The sequence below is a fragment of the Agelaius tricolor genome, unplaced genomic scaffold (assembly GCF_023055355.1).
Source record: "Agelaius tricolor isolate 1412-34295 unplaced genomic scaffold, bAgeTri1.0.p SCAF_2, whole genome shotgun sequence".
NCBI lineage: Eukaryota > Metazoa > Chordata > Aves > Passeriformes > Icteridae > Agelaius > Agelaius tricolor.
Window position 1 is genome coordinate 78,199,049 of NW_027269262.1, and position 15,646 is coordinate 78,214,694.

A 15,646-nucleotide genomic window follows, 5' to 3' on the forward strand; every position below is an offset into this window, starting at 1 on the left:
CATAAAAAATAAATTTAAAAAAAGATACATACAGATTTTTAAGAATTAATTCTTGTTATTAGGAGTATTTGAACTTTATTCACTTTCTCATTCTATTTTTTGATACTAATGAAGTGCAGTTTTGTATTGCATGGGGAAACTTAACTAAGAACTGCAAACACTATGATATATACACTTAGGAAGAAACTTAAAGTACATTACTATGATAGCCTAAGGAATTTGAGAAGCATCAGAATAACCTACACTCATCTCAAATCTCAGCTATATAAAACAAATCTTGATTTATGAAAGACTTATTTCCCCTCGTCCTCCAGAGTTTTAGCTAAAAACTTACATTATTAAATGTAGCGAAAAAGGTGGGAAGTATATTTGTCTGTCACTGAAAAGAAAAATACTAAGTATTTTTCAAAAAGGAAAAAAACAACAAAGCATCTATTTTCAAGCAAGAGCCCACTCAACAGGTATCAGCCTGCCATGGAAGTGTTGATAAACATTTTTTGTGAATCTACAAATATATACAAAACCATAAGGCATACTCACAGAAATCAGAGAGGAAAATTCAAATGATGAAGCTAAAGTAAAAACTGGAGGGAAGCAGAAGGTAAAGGACCCAATTGCAGTAATATTATGACAAGCTTTGGCATTGATCTCTCCCCTGCTCAAGCTATGCTAGGTCCTGGAGAGTAAGTTTTGTAATACAGGGTCTAGTACTTCAAAGGTGGTCCTGGCTGTGCAAAATAGGAGTAGAAGCACTTAATTGCAAAAAGTCAAAGGCCACATATCCATAAGTATTGACCTAATATATACAGAAAATTGTATCAGCAATGATGAGAATAATAATAAAAACAAGCCCCACTCTCCCAACAACAGGACTAATTCTACAGTCACTTGAATATGTTGGACAAGCTGGATCATTTTTGCTGAAACACAAGCAAATATATTTTTGCATTTTGAATAGGCTGCCTTCTAAGGGAGGTCTTAGTAAAAGAGCAGCTCAACAAAGTAAAGGAAAAAATCCCCAACACCTACACACACAAATATATAGCTGACTCATAGAAGTGAGGGGAATTTGGTAAGCCAGAGAGGTCACTTAACCTCAAATACCATTCCAATAGTCAGAGGACGAGGGGGCCAGAATACCTTAAAAATACCTATAAGGGTAAGACCTTGCGTAAGCAATACTCATGAAATGAGTCTGCCATTACTATGCATTGCAATTTACCTAATTTCTATCAGATCACCAAATCCTGACAAAGCAAACCTGCCTCCTCAAGAGAAACTTAGGTACCTGTGAGTATACTGATAGCTCTGTAATTGTTCTAGTTCTTGATCCCAGAAATCATCCTCAGGTCCAAGTCTATGTTATTCTCTTTTGCAACACTGCAAAGGGTGAATAAGTTCACTAAACGTAAATACCAAGAACTGAGGCACAGGAATACCTACTTGCTTCTGAGCAGGTCTGGAGTAAGTAAGTGTTCCCAAGCAAAGAGTTCCCCAAAGATGCACCAGTCCTCACTCTCCAGCACTTACTGGAATCTAGCATGGCTCCTACTACTAACAAAGCTGGCTATTGCACACAGACACATCAGATGCTGTGAAATGTTCTGGCCCAGGCTCAACGCCACTTGATAGGAGCTATGCTGTTCCCAGACCCAAGTCTGAACCAATATAATCTTGCTTGTGAATAAAGCATTCTAACCAAGTGTAAGATTGCCAACTCTTCATGGAGTTCTATTCAGGTATATCTACACCCCTGGCATAGTTAAACCAAACTAAACCACAAGAAGATTAAAACAGTCAAATATCGGGGTAAGGTGCGAGGTAACTGCAGTTTTTGTGTGCACATCCCTTCACTGGGAAATTCAAAGGAAGAAGTGAGCTTCCTCATAACTACTACTTATCCAGTTGAGACTTTTCCTTCTAAAGAGAGAATGACATGGTTACAATTAGTAAGTCTTTCTAGCAATGTATGCTGAACACAGTGCTGACAAATATCAAGACTATATCATGTAGTGCCACTGTATGCAAGTAACACACTCTGTAAGAAAAAAATATTCTCAAAACATTGTAAGGATTCAGAAAAAAATCATTTGAGATAAATACCAACTTACGTCTGCATTTAGACATCAACAGCCAGAGCAAACTATGTAGGCAGCCAAGCTTAGTAAATATTTGCCTGCAATGTCTGTCTAATAAATAGTATCAAACAACCAAAAAATCTACTTACACTGTCAGCTGCTCATCCCATTTGGGATTTGAAGAACTACTTGATTTTGCTGTTTTCTTAATTTCTCCATCTGCGGTTAATTCCGTGTAGAAAGTTGTTCCAAACCAATTCTTTTTCCGTTTCAGTTTGGCACTAGAAACTAATAAAATACATTGCTTTATCTCTAATAGCATACTGTTGCTGAAAAACAGAAAATGTCCTGCCTACACACTGTATGAAATACTTTGCAAGGCAATGTTTTTCCTCACCTACTCTACTTCTGCTGAACAGAAAGAAGTCAATGCAAAAATTACCATTTTATTTTATTAGTAGCTTTTATTTTCAAAAGGTACTTTGTCAGATAGTTGAAACCAAGTGTCACTCTTTTCCCCACACACTGGCAGGACTGGTTGTACAGACAGCACAATTATTTTAGGGATAAACACTGGAAATAACATAGGTTATTTTCTCATTGTTCTCCCTATTCTTCCCTTAACTGAAAAATGCCTAAGTATATCTGATGATGCATCTGAGGGATAATGAGACAGACTATTCTTTAGTTATATTTTGTTATGAAAGTTGATGCAGTTCACGCCTATTTCAAAATGTCCCTGTATAGGAAAGCCTGTATACAGAGCTTCATTTCTTTGCCTGTATTACTGCATGGTTGAATTTCTGGGTTTACACATCAGTTTGTAACAATTAAGAAAGCTACTGTTAGCTTTCCTCTATTTAAACAGCTTTGCAGATGAACTCAAAGGTTTCAGGTAAATATTCAAAAATTAAGAAACACCACTGACCAAAGAAGCTACTTTCACATCCAAATCAGTGGTCAGTTCCTCAGTGCTCCTGAACATAAATCTGTTCACCCTCTTTCATGCCCAGTTGAGGAAGTCACTATAAAAACCAACAGCAGCCCAACTGCCAAGATTTTAAATTCTATTTCAGGCAGATGGTGTCTTGAAAAGACCACAAGAATGGACTCTCAACTATATTTACCTGCTGGCTCTGCCTTCTCTCTAATTCCTCCCTTGCTTCAGTGTGGTTCTTGTTTCTTCCACTTGCAAACTAAAACAAGGCTGAGTATCTTCAGCCATTTGAAAATAATTCTTCCCCATTCCTTTCCTTTATGGTACTTGCTAACTCAACGTGGAAGTTTACTAAACTGAAAGGGAGATGTATTTCTGGATTGCAGTATTCTGAGACGTAAACATTAGTCACTTAAAAGTTAGTGGGATGCAACCATCCAAGGCTCTAAAGGAGCTAGCCATGGACTTTTATTTGTTTCAAATAGAAGGTGCCCAGTCTTAGTAATGCATCATGGGTCATAAAAGGCAACTGATAATGATGAAAGCTGGATTGTAGTAAACTAAAACTGCAATTCCACACACAAGTCATATTTTTTCATCTCAAATCATGATATATTTTTAAACTTTGACAACCTCTACTTCTTCCACATTTCCTCCACAATTTACTTTCCAAAGGAAAATACAACATTTATTAAAACACAGGTATTTAGTAATGATATTCAAGCTTCCTCCTAATTTCCCCTTTTTTTGTCTGATTATGTTTTGTTAGTAAGTTTTGAGTCCCCAAACATAAAAGGAGACCATTATCATCTTTTGGTTAGGACATCTTCTTAAAAAAACTATGAATAAGTAATAATACCAGCAATTCTTCCAAAAGAACTAACAAGACAAGATCTCACCAAGAATATTTCAACAAATACTGATGGCAAAGCATGCCTACAACATGTTGTATCTGTCCAAACTCAAACAAGTCCCCACTCCATACAAAGTCTTTGTTTGCAAAATGAGTATGATACTTGCTGCCTTTATAAAAGTGCTTTTTAAGTATAAGTGCTTTTTAAAGTGCTTTTTAAGTTCTTGAAAAAATTATAGCTTCTACAGCAGTATAAACAAAACTTCACATAATTATGCAGTGTAGGTCAGCAATACTACAGTCCCACACTCCCCTGCCTCCTACAACTCAGAATGCCATTGGCATTCATTCCTGTGATCCTGCAATAAAGACTAGGTTTAGAGAACTAAACCTTCAGAAAACTAACCACAAATGTTGTAAAGACTTCTTCCCATTTGAGCCCTGACCCAGATTTCTTGGAGTCAAAAGAAGTCCCAGTACCAGAAAAATACAAGACTATTTACATAAGGAGGAGCTCAGCACAGGATAAAAAATTACCATTTCTGTAGACACAGATCTGAAATTAAGGGTCATTTGTGTAAGTCAGTTTACAGTTACATTTTTACATTCAATCTACAGGCGGCTCCATCGTTGCAAATTAGTCATTGCCAGTTTTGATGATTCATCACATTATTGAGTAATCTGCTCCTTACATAAGGTTAATAATTTTTGAGGCCTCTCTCTTATCCAACTTCATAAAATATCCATTTTGGGGACTCTTCAACGACATATTTTATCTCAGATAACCTGGCCATCTTTGGATCATCTAGCAAGATGCACCTCTCTTTAGATGTAGCCTTTATTAAGACACGGTACCTTACTCATGTTTTTCCCAAATTTTTTTCAGGATAGCTTTAATATATTCCTAGCCATGCATGCATTTTTACTTCAGCATTCCCAGATTTCTCAAAATCCCTGGAAAGCTCAAGTTAGTTATCAATGGTAAAATAATACTTATACACATAAATACACATATATATATTTATGGTAGGTGTATTTATGTACAGTATCTTACCTATGTGCTGGTAAAATTTTTACTTTTAACTGCTGTAACACTGTCACTATTAGCTATTGTTTACTTAGATGCACTTTGCTTATCTTCAGACTACCAGGATGCCTCAGTTCTGTTCTGCCATCCCACATAGAGTAGCTAAGACTGACAACAATTGTCACATCTTTGACCAGTCCTTGTCCATCAGTAGCAAAATGCATAATCTACTTGGCCTGTTCAACAACTACTGAAAAAGTGTCCCCAGGACTGTTTTCCAGAAATTTCCGTGGATACTGGGATGGCTTATTTCTGCCTCAAACTATGAACACCAGCAGAGCAAAAGGAAAAAGGAGACTTCACAGCAAATTGTAACTGGATAGAAGGAAAAACATTCAAATTGACATGGCTTATCACAAGTAAAGCTGGTAATCTACAGACTTTGAGATACTGAAAATTCAACTGGACAATATAATGAGCAACCTGATCCAACTTCAAAGGTAGCCCTGCCTTCATCAGAAGAGTGGACTAGGGAATCACCAAAGGTCCTTTCCATCCTAAGTTATTCCATATGTCTGTTAAGTTTAACTGGTGGCCCTAAGGATATTATATTCAACAAATATTTACCTGATATTTAATGAAAGAACTTAATCTTCTGAAGGGCTAGCAAATTTTGTGATCTCCTCCAGTTCTCCACCTTCACTACAACATTGCACCTATTTTCAGCTTGGGGTTCACAACAACCACCAACCTTTTTCCTAGAATTTCAGTAATCTGTGCTCCCTCTTCAGAATACATGTCATTAAGCACTTGTTCCCAAGCAAAATTTCTTGCAATTGTCTGTACTGTTGTACAGAATACCTTTTTTTTTATTTTGAAAATTTATTAAACTCTATCATGCAATTCACTGTATAATCTCTATTTAGCCTCAAATCATCTACATATATTATAGTCACATTATTAACTGTAACATTCATATCATTAAGATATTAACTAGCTCATTTTTACACTCACTTCCAGGATTGCTTTTGTAGAATACATATGCTTTCCTGTAAAAATTTCTATGAAACAAATCACTACTTGCCTGTTACTTGCATCTGCAATCTTCCATTACAGCTGTGACTTGTATCAGATCTTGGTGAGGCTGTGGCCATGTCAGAGGTTTAGGCTTCAGCCTAAAAAAAGCAAACAAGATAGCTTATTAAAAAGTACTTATCTCTGCATGCCAGCTACAGCTATTAAATAAAATGTTCAACTAATCAAGAAGTTACCAAGTATTATTTAGGTACAGCAGAACACATTATTTCATAACAGCAGCTAAAAAAAGCAATCGCTTTGGAAATTTGTCCCACGTTGCACCTCTAAGGATGCCAAGAGACTTCAGTAACATATATATTTACATAGCTTAGAACAACTGTGTAAGGCAAGAATAGAAATTCAGCTGTGATATATCAATAATTCTCTCTCTAGAAGACATACTTATGGTCTGATTTCAGATAAGCTGAGCACCAACAATTTCAAATGAACAAAACGTTTGAAATGTTTACATGCTTGAAAATCATCCTGTCACCAGAACAATACACTCAAACAGTAATAATAGCAATTCAGACAAACGTTTGCATTCTATCCCTAGATTTGCCACCAGCTTCCTGCCCCACTGCTGTCCACCCACAAATCACTTCCCTCATCTATTCAGACAGGAAGCACTTCACAAGGACACCCAGCTCACCACTCAGCAACTAAAACTGAGTGTGTCAGATCCCAGCTGGGGCATCCCAGCACATACCCATGCAAACAGCATCACTCCTGTCCTCCTGAACTATTACAACTGAAACACATCCAGGAGTAAAACATTCTGTGTCTATCAGACAACTACTTTTCACATGAAAAGAATATATACGTGTAAAATAGACTTTCCCTGATCTGGATAAACTTCCACATATTTGCTTTTGTGAATACAACTGGTTTCAATTAACAATATAGGAAGAGCTGTCACCAAACCTTTTTGATCATGCACTTCTATAAGTATGAAAATTTTGAGTACATACCCCCCGTACATGTGTAGTTATTTAGAAATAACTTTATATTTACGTAGTTTAATTTACGAAAGTAAAGTGTACTTACGAAAGTAAAGTAAAGTGTACCACTTTACTAATACACTCTGTATATATTACAACATATAAAACCAGAAATTTAAAAGGATGAAATGAAGAAGAAATAAACAGTATTTTGAAATATTTTAATGGTAAAAAACCCTTATGCTCTTACTAAAAAAAAGTGGGGTTTTTTTGTGAGAGTCATGTGATTGAATATGCTTCAGCATTTTTTAAAATGTTGACTTAGCACTTTGTAATACAGTGATTTGAAGGTCTAGTTTCAAATTCAGTTTATTGGCTGTCATAGCTGGAAAACACAATTTACAGAGATATGTACATCAAAATCAAAGTGCATCACTGGCTACGCTTTCTAAATCATGACACTCATTTTGCATCTCCATCCACTAATTATGCAAAGGTTTTTCTTGAAATATGGCCATAAATTTCCATCTTCCCTGATATCAATCACTTGTTATCATAAACCAATGGAAGGCACATTTTATACTTCTATAAAAATTTGAGATTCTGAAACTCTTAACTGGGAGGACTTTTAAGCAGATAAGGAAATTCTGCTTCCAAGTTTAAGTCTACAAATACAGAAGGTTTTACAGATGACAAATCTTTTTTGGCAACAAAAATCACATAAGGAAACATTTCAAAACATCCATTTTCAAAATACTTTCTCAATATCATCAGTTTATTTCAAAAAACAATAGGTTTCTTGCTTGTTAAAATACCATCTTGACCTTCAAGTGAGGGTGTCTTAATTGTCCTTTTTTTTTTTTTTTTTTAAATAACTGACAGTCAGCATACTGCTGACTGTTATCACCAAACAGGTCAGGAAATTCGTAACACTTGTTTTTCTGCGAGATGAAACATGTAATTAATCTTTAGGTTTTACAACTCTTCTAAGCACTTTGCCATGATAACTAGTGATCCTCTGCACAGCACACAAGATCTTCCTGGTCACACCCAGTGTCATTACAGATTATGTTAGATACTCAACTATTTAAAGATTTTGTTTTCATACAATGAACCACAATAATGACATCCTGCAGCACTTTGTGCTCTTATGGCTCCAACTTTCTTGTTGCTTGCCTATGCATGATGCAGTGAATGAATTCTGCAAGTCGTGCTCAACTTGTAACCTTAGCCAAGAACCTTTTTTTTACTTTGGTCAAATCAGCCACTCCATCTGTCCATCTGTGGTTACTTTTGTACAGTTTTTCCATTTAATAAAAAGTTATTTAAGAAGACACTGTTTAGAATTTATGTTTATGCTTAAGAATGTCTCTTGTCTGGTACATCTTTCCCTAACAACTTAGTTCTTTGTGAATTTCATTATGCACCCAGAATCTAGCAATCACCGTAAGTCGAGCCACACCACAAACACCTATACTTTCATCCAAGTGTCTGTAGAGCAAGCCTCTCCCACTGTGTAATTTTTTCTGATATTTGTTTCTTCAGAACTTTGGCAATGTTTTCCAGACATCTTCCAACAGTATCTGCTGACAAAAGAATGTGTTTTAGTTTGTCACCACATTGTTTACCATGTATTATTTCAGACATTTATAGTACTGCAGGAAGAGGAAATGCTTTCCCAACTGTATCCGTGTCTTCTGCTACTAAGAAATCTCAAAAGAGGCTTCTAATGATCTATCACTAAGTTTAGTGAAATCTTGTAAAATCTTGGATTGAGTTCATCATGACTTCAACATTGCTGAAAAAAACCTGCAGATGCTTGCATGCTTGTCTTCATGTTTTGGGTGTTTAGTTTTTAAATGCCTTGCTAATTGTCATGGCTTCATACTATCATCAGCTGATACTTCAAGAAACAATGTTCATCATTTCCAATAGCGGATGTACATCCATATTTGAAATACCATTCTTGATAAACCAAATTGTTTTGGCTGACTTCTTGTCACCTGTAATTGCCAATGGTTTCATCCCTTAATACACCTGACCAAGAGCTCACGTTAGAAGCAGAAGAAGCATCAGCTCTGCCATGTTCTTATTATTTATATTATTAGTATTATCTTCAATCTGTGGTCTCTTTGCAGGAATTTTTTTTAAGCTACTTGCCTACTTTGTGAGGGTTTGCTTAGTAAAACCTAAATATTATAATCCACAAATCCTCCTAACTGGGCCCAAGTAAACTGCCTCCATCACAATACACTGGAAGTGAATGAACAAATGAAGGTGTTACTGTGACCCCATCATACTGTGGAATACTAAATCTGTCTTCGGGACACCTCATGAACCAAATGTGACACAGGACCATCCAACATACAGACCTACAGAGAGTGCTAGTGTCAATACTAAATAAAGCTTAATTTCTTTATTATTTTTCAGTTAAAATATAAGTCCTAGACTTTCTTCACACATTCCACTGGATGGTCGTCTACACCAGACTTTGGAGGCCGCTGATATGGAAAATGTCATAAAATCAACACATTTAAACAATTCAAATAAATTCAAATTCTTTCCAAGAAACCAAGATCTGCAATCTAGTTCTAAAGACACATTAAAAAACTAGTTTAGGCATACTTCTGTAATTGACAAATTATGATTATTTCTTTCCTTCAACTGTTTAACCTATGTAGATCTAAAATGCTGGGGTGGGGGGTTGGTTTTCATTTGGTTGGTTGGATGAATTTTGTGCTTTTCTTAACTTTACATCAAGGATGTGCAAAGCAAAATAAATACAGAAATAAATAAATAAATAGTGACAGAATTCTCAAGTAGACAATTCTCAAGTTCAGTGTATAGTCTCCTCAAACTTCATGTGCTGATTTATCTGCAATACCACCTGCCCAAACCTGAGTTTCTGGCTCTGCAAGCTACTAAGATGCTAACTGCATTTGGCAAACACGTTTGTCAATCTTTTGATAACAGGGAAGCAAGAATTCACTACACTTAGCTTTGTATCTCTCCTCTTGAAAGAAAAAATTACCATGATACCTGGGAGAAATTATTGCACTGTGAGGGAGAGCTCAGTAGCTGACGGAGATGAAACAAAGTTAGGCTTGCAGTTGGCTGAGGGGCATGACTGCAACCCACAACAAAAGTCCCCCAATGTTCTGCTCTGACCCTGCTGAATTAACATCCTTCTATAACAGAAATCTATTTTATATTCTTGCCAATAAGGTACACTTAGGCGCATTTACACCTAAGCAATGATTATAGTTCCACATTTTCAGTATGCTGTAAACGAAATACTGACATGCATGTCAAATACTATTTAGGAAAACACACTAAAATATAGGAAAGTTTTTTTTAAAGCATTTAAACTTTTAAAAATAAACACAGGTTTTTACCAACAATACAGAAAGTTTTGTGTCATGGTTTATATTGAAAAGGGCTTTACTGAACAGAACAAATTAGTTGAACTGACTGATTCTGTTTTCATCTTGTTCCAAAGATTCTAACAGTTTCCATCAGGTTCCAAAGATTCTAACAGCTGCAGCCCACTCACCCTTTCTTAACTGATTAAAAATCAAGAATGGGTTAGGAACTAAGAGAAAGGAAACATTAAATTTATTTAAGGCTTCAGTCATCAGTTATTTTCATCACTAACTCAGCTACTGACATTTTTAAATTAACAGGTTATTGCCTAATCAGCTCGGATGAAGGTTGATTCTTTCAGGAGACAACCTGCTCACATGACAATGTTTGTCATTTTCATTTAAGATCCAAAAAGCCACTCTAATGTTAATATTTAAAAAAAAAAAAAAAACAACAGTCTTCACTGCCTGATGCACATTGGGTCATACTCACTTCCAGTCAAACATGTTTTTACTCCAGGTAAACAAAGCCTTCAAGAAGGAAAATCAGCCACACTAGATTGTACAAGATGAACTATTTTATCTAGAGCTTTGAACATCTATTAGTCCCTAAAGGCTGGTCTATGACAAATGCTGCGCACAATTAAAAAAGAGAAGCATAATCCAAAACTTGGCCCTTCAACCTTTGACAGAAAAATTACTGGTGCAGACATGGCAGGGAGCAGAGGTGAGGTGAGGTGAGGTGAGACAGCGGGCAAGAACTCTATCACAGGAACCGTTTGCAGTGCTGACAAAAATAGTATTACTGACATTTGTAAGGTACTAGTATGGATTGCCATACTCAAGTAAAAGACATTAAAAGCTTTTCTGGGGTAATAGACCATGAAAGAGCAGTCCAAAATTAACAAAGACTGGAAGTAAAGAGTGTTGACATAAACGTTCCCAAAAATCTTGGGTTTCTGGGGAGCAAGGCTGCTGCAGAGAGACCATGCATATACTATGCATGAATGAAACTAAGCAGGGACAATAAAGAAGTCACATAAGTAGAAGAACTGACAGACTTACATGAAGATGGGACTACCATCGTTTTTTTACTTTACTAGAAGTAAAACCTTTTATAACCTGAGGAAGATTTCTGGAAGTTCTAGTAGGCATTCTTCCAATATTGAAAATCTGAAAGTTTCAAGGACTAGCAACCTGCCGTCTTGATGAGCCAGAAGAAATTATATCTGCACAGCCAAAAATAAACAAAATTTCAACTAAACACATTGTTTGATCTGCAGAAATGCATGGGATGGCAATTAGACCAAGCTAAGTGAAAACACTCATTAGGAGGACTGAGTAGTTTTCACATTCAGGGTAATGTCAAAAGCAAAATACCTGTATTTTCTTGATCTAATTTACAAAAAAGTCTCCATTAGAAAGAAAAATAGATAGTGAAGAAACACTGAAAGATGAGGATTTTTAACTAAACAATTTCAAAAGTCATAATTCAAATAATGCAAGCCCTTACCACTAATGGACAAGGGAACACTATGTCATAAGGACACTATTTACCGTTTTCTTGCATCATGGACAAATTTTTTTCTCCTCATCCTTAAATCCCTTTTTCTTGTCTTTTAAAATAAATGCCCAGTTTGGCTCTTGAATATGTCAATTAAGGGTTAAAATCTTTGAGGTTATCTTTACATAATCTTAAAAAGAGGATTACATACAGCAAATGTAAGTCACCATCTTTGTAGTTATAATCTTCCTGAAAATGAGGGGATTAACTCTGACAGGGCTACAATCACCACACATTCCCAAATATGAACTTGCTACACCTCTTTATTCAAAGTCTAGGTTAAACTTCATTGGTCTGAAGGATGTGAAGCTTTACTTTCAGAACTGTTCATCAATACATACAAATACCACCCCCAGCCTCAAAATTCCTGGACAACAAAAATTCACTGAGAGACTCTGGAGAGCCCCACGAAGACCACAGTGATCACAACCCTTCTTTCTAAACCACCCTCATCATACATAACTGTTACATCAACTGAAGAGTACAATCTAGTTATTAACTCCTACAGCTGATACTTTAATATTACTTAATATTACTTCAGTTGTCATATATTATTTTGGGTAACTACAGATTGATTAGGACAAAATAAGACACAAGCAAAACCGTGGAATGGACAACATAGAAGTCTATTAAAAAAATAAAGGATCATCTCCTAATTCATATGAATCAACAGTTTCATGGAAGTCAGTCTCATTAACAATAACAACATTTATAAAATTTACACTTCTGTGAACAATACTCTCCAAATCTCAAAATGCTATTAAAACATCAGAAATCAAAGGGAACAACTACAGTGAATATTTCATTTATTTATTTTTCAGTCATTAGTAGAATAATTACTTATTCATAGAATTTAAGCAGGCACATTTTAAATGGCATTACTCATTTGAAAATGATTGCATCTAGTGCAGGTATTTCTTGTAAAGCTGAAAGTTAGGAAGTATCACTGGAGCAGCAAACACACATTTATAAATTGCCTGATGCTGTGAACCAGTAATTGAGGAGATATTTAATGAAGAATCAAGGCACTCAGATGTAAAAGAGCACACCCACTAAGAGAGAAAACTACTTTCTTACTCATACGATACCACAAGAATCAAGTGAGGAATAAGAAAAAAAAGTACCAAGATAGTGTGGTCCAATTACCTGTGATATCATTTCATAACATATGAAAAATCCCATCACAGAAAAGAGTTAATTTTTTTTTTCTACTTTAATTCATTAATGTAAAAATGTCAATTAATGCTAAAGGTTAGAGAAGTGAACAGTGATTTTGAAGGCTGTAGGTGTCAGAATCTCTGTATTATAGCTGTTCTGATCTTCTGAGTGTGAGGTATGGGAAGGAAAGATTCTAGGGAAACTCTGCCCATGGTGGAGCATGCAGGGTGACACAGCAACCCTGTGTGAGCATCTTTCAGGAAAAGACAGCTGTTCCACTTTGTTGGGTAGCACAGAAAATCACCCACACTTCTAGTCCTGCCTCCAGGCCCTCTTCTTCCACCAAAGAAACAAGGCTGGGTGGGGGGAAGGGAGTTACCAGGCTGATGAAAATGAGCAAGTATAGGATCAGAAGCAAGTTTATTGATGTAAAAATAAGAAGAAAAAAAAAGGGGAAAAAATGCCTTTTCTTAAGTCAGATGCAAGTAAGTTTCTTAATCAATCTCTTTCCATTAAGACTTAGAAAATCCAGAATTTTTATTCAACACAGTTCTGACTGAAAAGTCCATTTCACTATTTATCAACGTTAAAAACGCTGATGACTTTGTCACAGCTACTCGAACAGATGTCTAATTAACTGGGTTTTTAAAAAAAAAAAAACCAAAACTGTATTACTTCCAGAGAGAACCAGTAACTCTATTATCATTTTAAAAATTAAGGATTTCTCCCTTTGCCATCAGGAAACTTTCACCTCAGTAATTTGAGATGCACAAACAGAAACCAGACCTGAAACAGATCTGGAGAAATCACTGTAGACCCAAAAATATGTTGGCCTTTCTTACACTGAGCAGGACAGTAAAGTTACTTCTACAATTCTTCTTGCCCTCTGCAACATTTACAAAAAAAAAAAAAATCTAAGACTTGGCATTCCCTATATGGATATTTCTGATCATCAAAAGTTAAAATTACAGTAATAATTACACATAGGCAAATAGAGAACTTAAAGTTTTCTTTCCTCGAATGCCACAAACCTTACCACAAACCAAATGCCACTTTAAGAAGCAATGGAAATACTTATCACAAACACCAGCAGGGCCTTCTGAGAACCACTGAACATTTGCTTCATGTTGAATACAAAACTAATTTGTTCTTCACAAAAATTTCATCTCTCCTCCTCCATTTGAGATGTTCTCCTCCTCTAAGATTTACTATTTCAGGCCAATTCAGAAAGTCTGCAGTTCCATTCTCTTTTCTAACAAATATATGTTAACCAGGAATATACAGTAAAGCCCAATACAAATTTTGGTTTAGGTGCAATGGACTAGGGATAGAAACAAGTTATCATGTAGGCAAAGGTATTAGCTTTAATTAATCAGCAATTAACTGGTGTATGGGGGAAGGCAGGGGAAGAAAAGACAATCTTACTCCTGTGAACATTAGCTTCCAGTAAAATCTGTATTTATGGACATATACACTTAATGAAAATATTTGCTGGTTTATTGCTTTCAATAGAACGTCAGAATTTAAAATACTCATAAAGCTGGCAAAATGGTACCTTGACATGCTTCAGCCACTTAGAAGAACTCTTTCACATATGCACTCTGTTGCACTGTTAAGGAGCCAAAATTGTTTAAACACAAGAACAAACTTTAAGAAAAAGAAAATATTGCCTAGCTATACTATTGTTTTAACTATTTTACATTACACATCTTTCTAGCTGGCAAAGGCTTTAAAAAGGGTATATAAAGCTCTAAATGAACATATTGTAATAGTTAAGCAGGCAATAAGTCACACTAGAAGTTGCAAAAACATTGAAGAGATTTTTTTCAATGTCAAATAAAAGCCTTGACAAGCTTCAGTTAACTGAAATTAAGTAAATGAATTGAACAAGAACGATGGAGTAATGAAGCACCATTAAGCAGCAGGTGGGTTTTTTGTCATTCTAACAGATACACTGAAAGAAATGGTTCAGAGGCAAATCCCAGTAAACAGTGCTTCAATGTGTGACTCCTGCTAGACATATGAGAGAAAAGCAAAGTCCAAGTTACACAAACAGCTCTAACCTTTGATTTTTAATCTGGATGCCTTACCCTGAATGTCTGGGATTCTTTCAATTTAACTTAATAGATCTGTTTATATGACACTAGGATATTACTTTTTTTTCTTCACAGACTAAACCAAGTTCCACATCTTCTGCTATTCTGTTTTTGCCCCAAGCAGCCAATTCCCATACCTTTTTATCTGCATGAATTTAAACACTTCCTGGTTTTTGAACCCCTTATTTTTTTGTTCTCACCTTTACTACCTTTAAATTTCAGTCCTATGTATATTTTTCTTTGCATTTGATACCTATATAATCTAAAATTTTTCTGGGAGATATTTTAATTATTCCACAGAAAAATACACATGAAATCCGTATGTTACAAATAAAAATATTTAGACTGGAACAAAGTAGCATGCATGCTTACCATCAGGTTTTCTACCTATGTCTAAAAATTATGCATGAAACTGAAGAACCTGAAACATTACAAGTCCTAACTTATTTGACAGTATGCTCAATAAAGGAAAGATTATTAACTTTTAGAATCCCTGTGAAAACAACTTAAGCAATAGTTCTATGCTCAAACTGAATGCAAAAGATGGTACAAA

The 15,646-nt window shown here is 35.5% G+C and overlaps 1 protein-coding gene across 7 annotated transcripts in view; it reads right to left on the reverse strand.

The window, feature by feature from the left end:
* WWP1 (WW domain containing E3 ubiquitin protein ligase 1) overlaps positions 1–15,646 on the reverse strand; it is a 58,650-nt gene that overhangs the window by 29,185 nt on the left and 13,819 nt on the right. For 6 of the 7 annotated variants that reach the window (XM_071421640.1, XM_071421636.1, XM_071421638.1 and 3 more), the window contains exons 2-3: positions 5,980–6,070; positions 2,228–2,366 (exon numbers count right to left, since the gene is read on the reverse strand). In XM_071421640.1, coding sequence (XP_071277741.1) covers positions 2,228–2,366; positions 5,980–6,049 — 209 coding nt within the window. In that variant the 5' untranslated portion in view covers positions 6,050–6,070. Of the gene's footprint in view, positions 1–2,227; positions 2,367–5,979; positions 6,071–15,646 lie in introns of those variants that run through there. The other variant, XM_071421639.1, reaches the window with a different exon arrangement.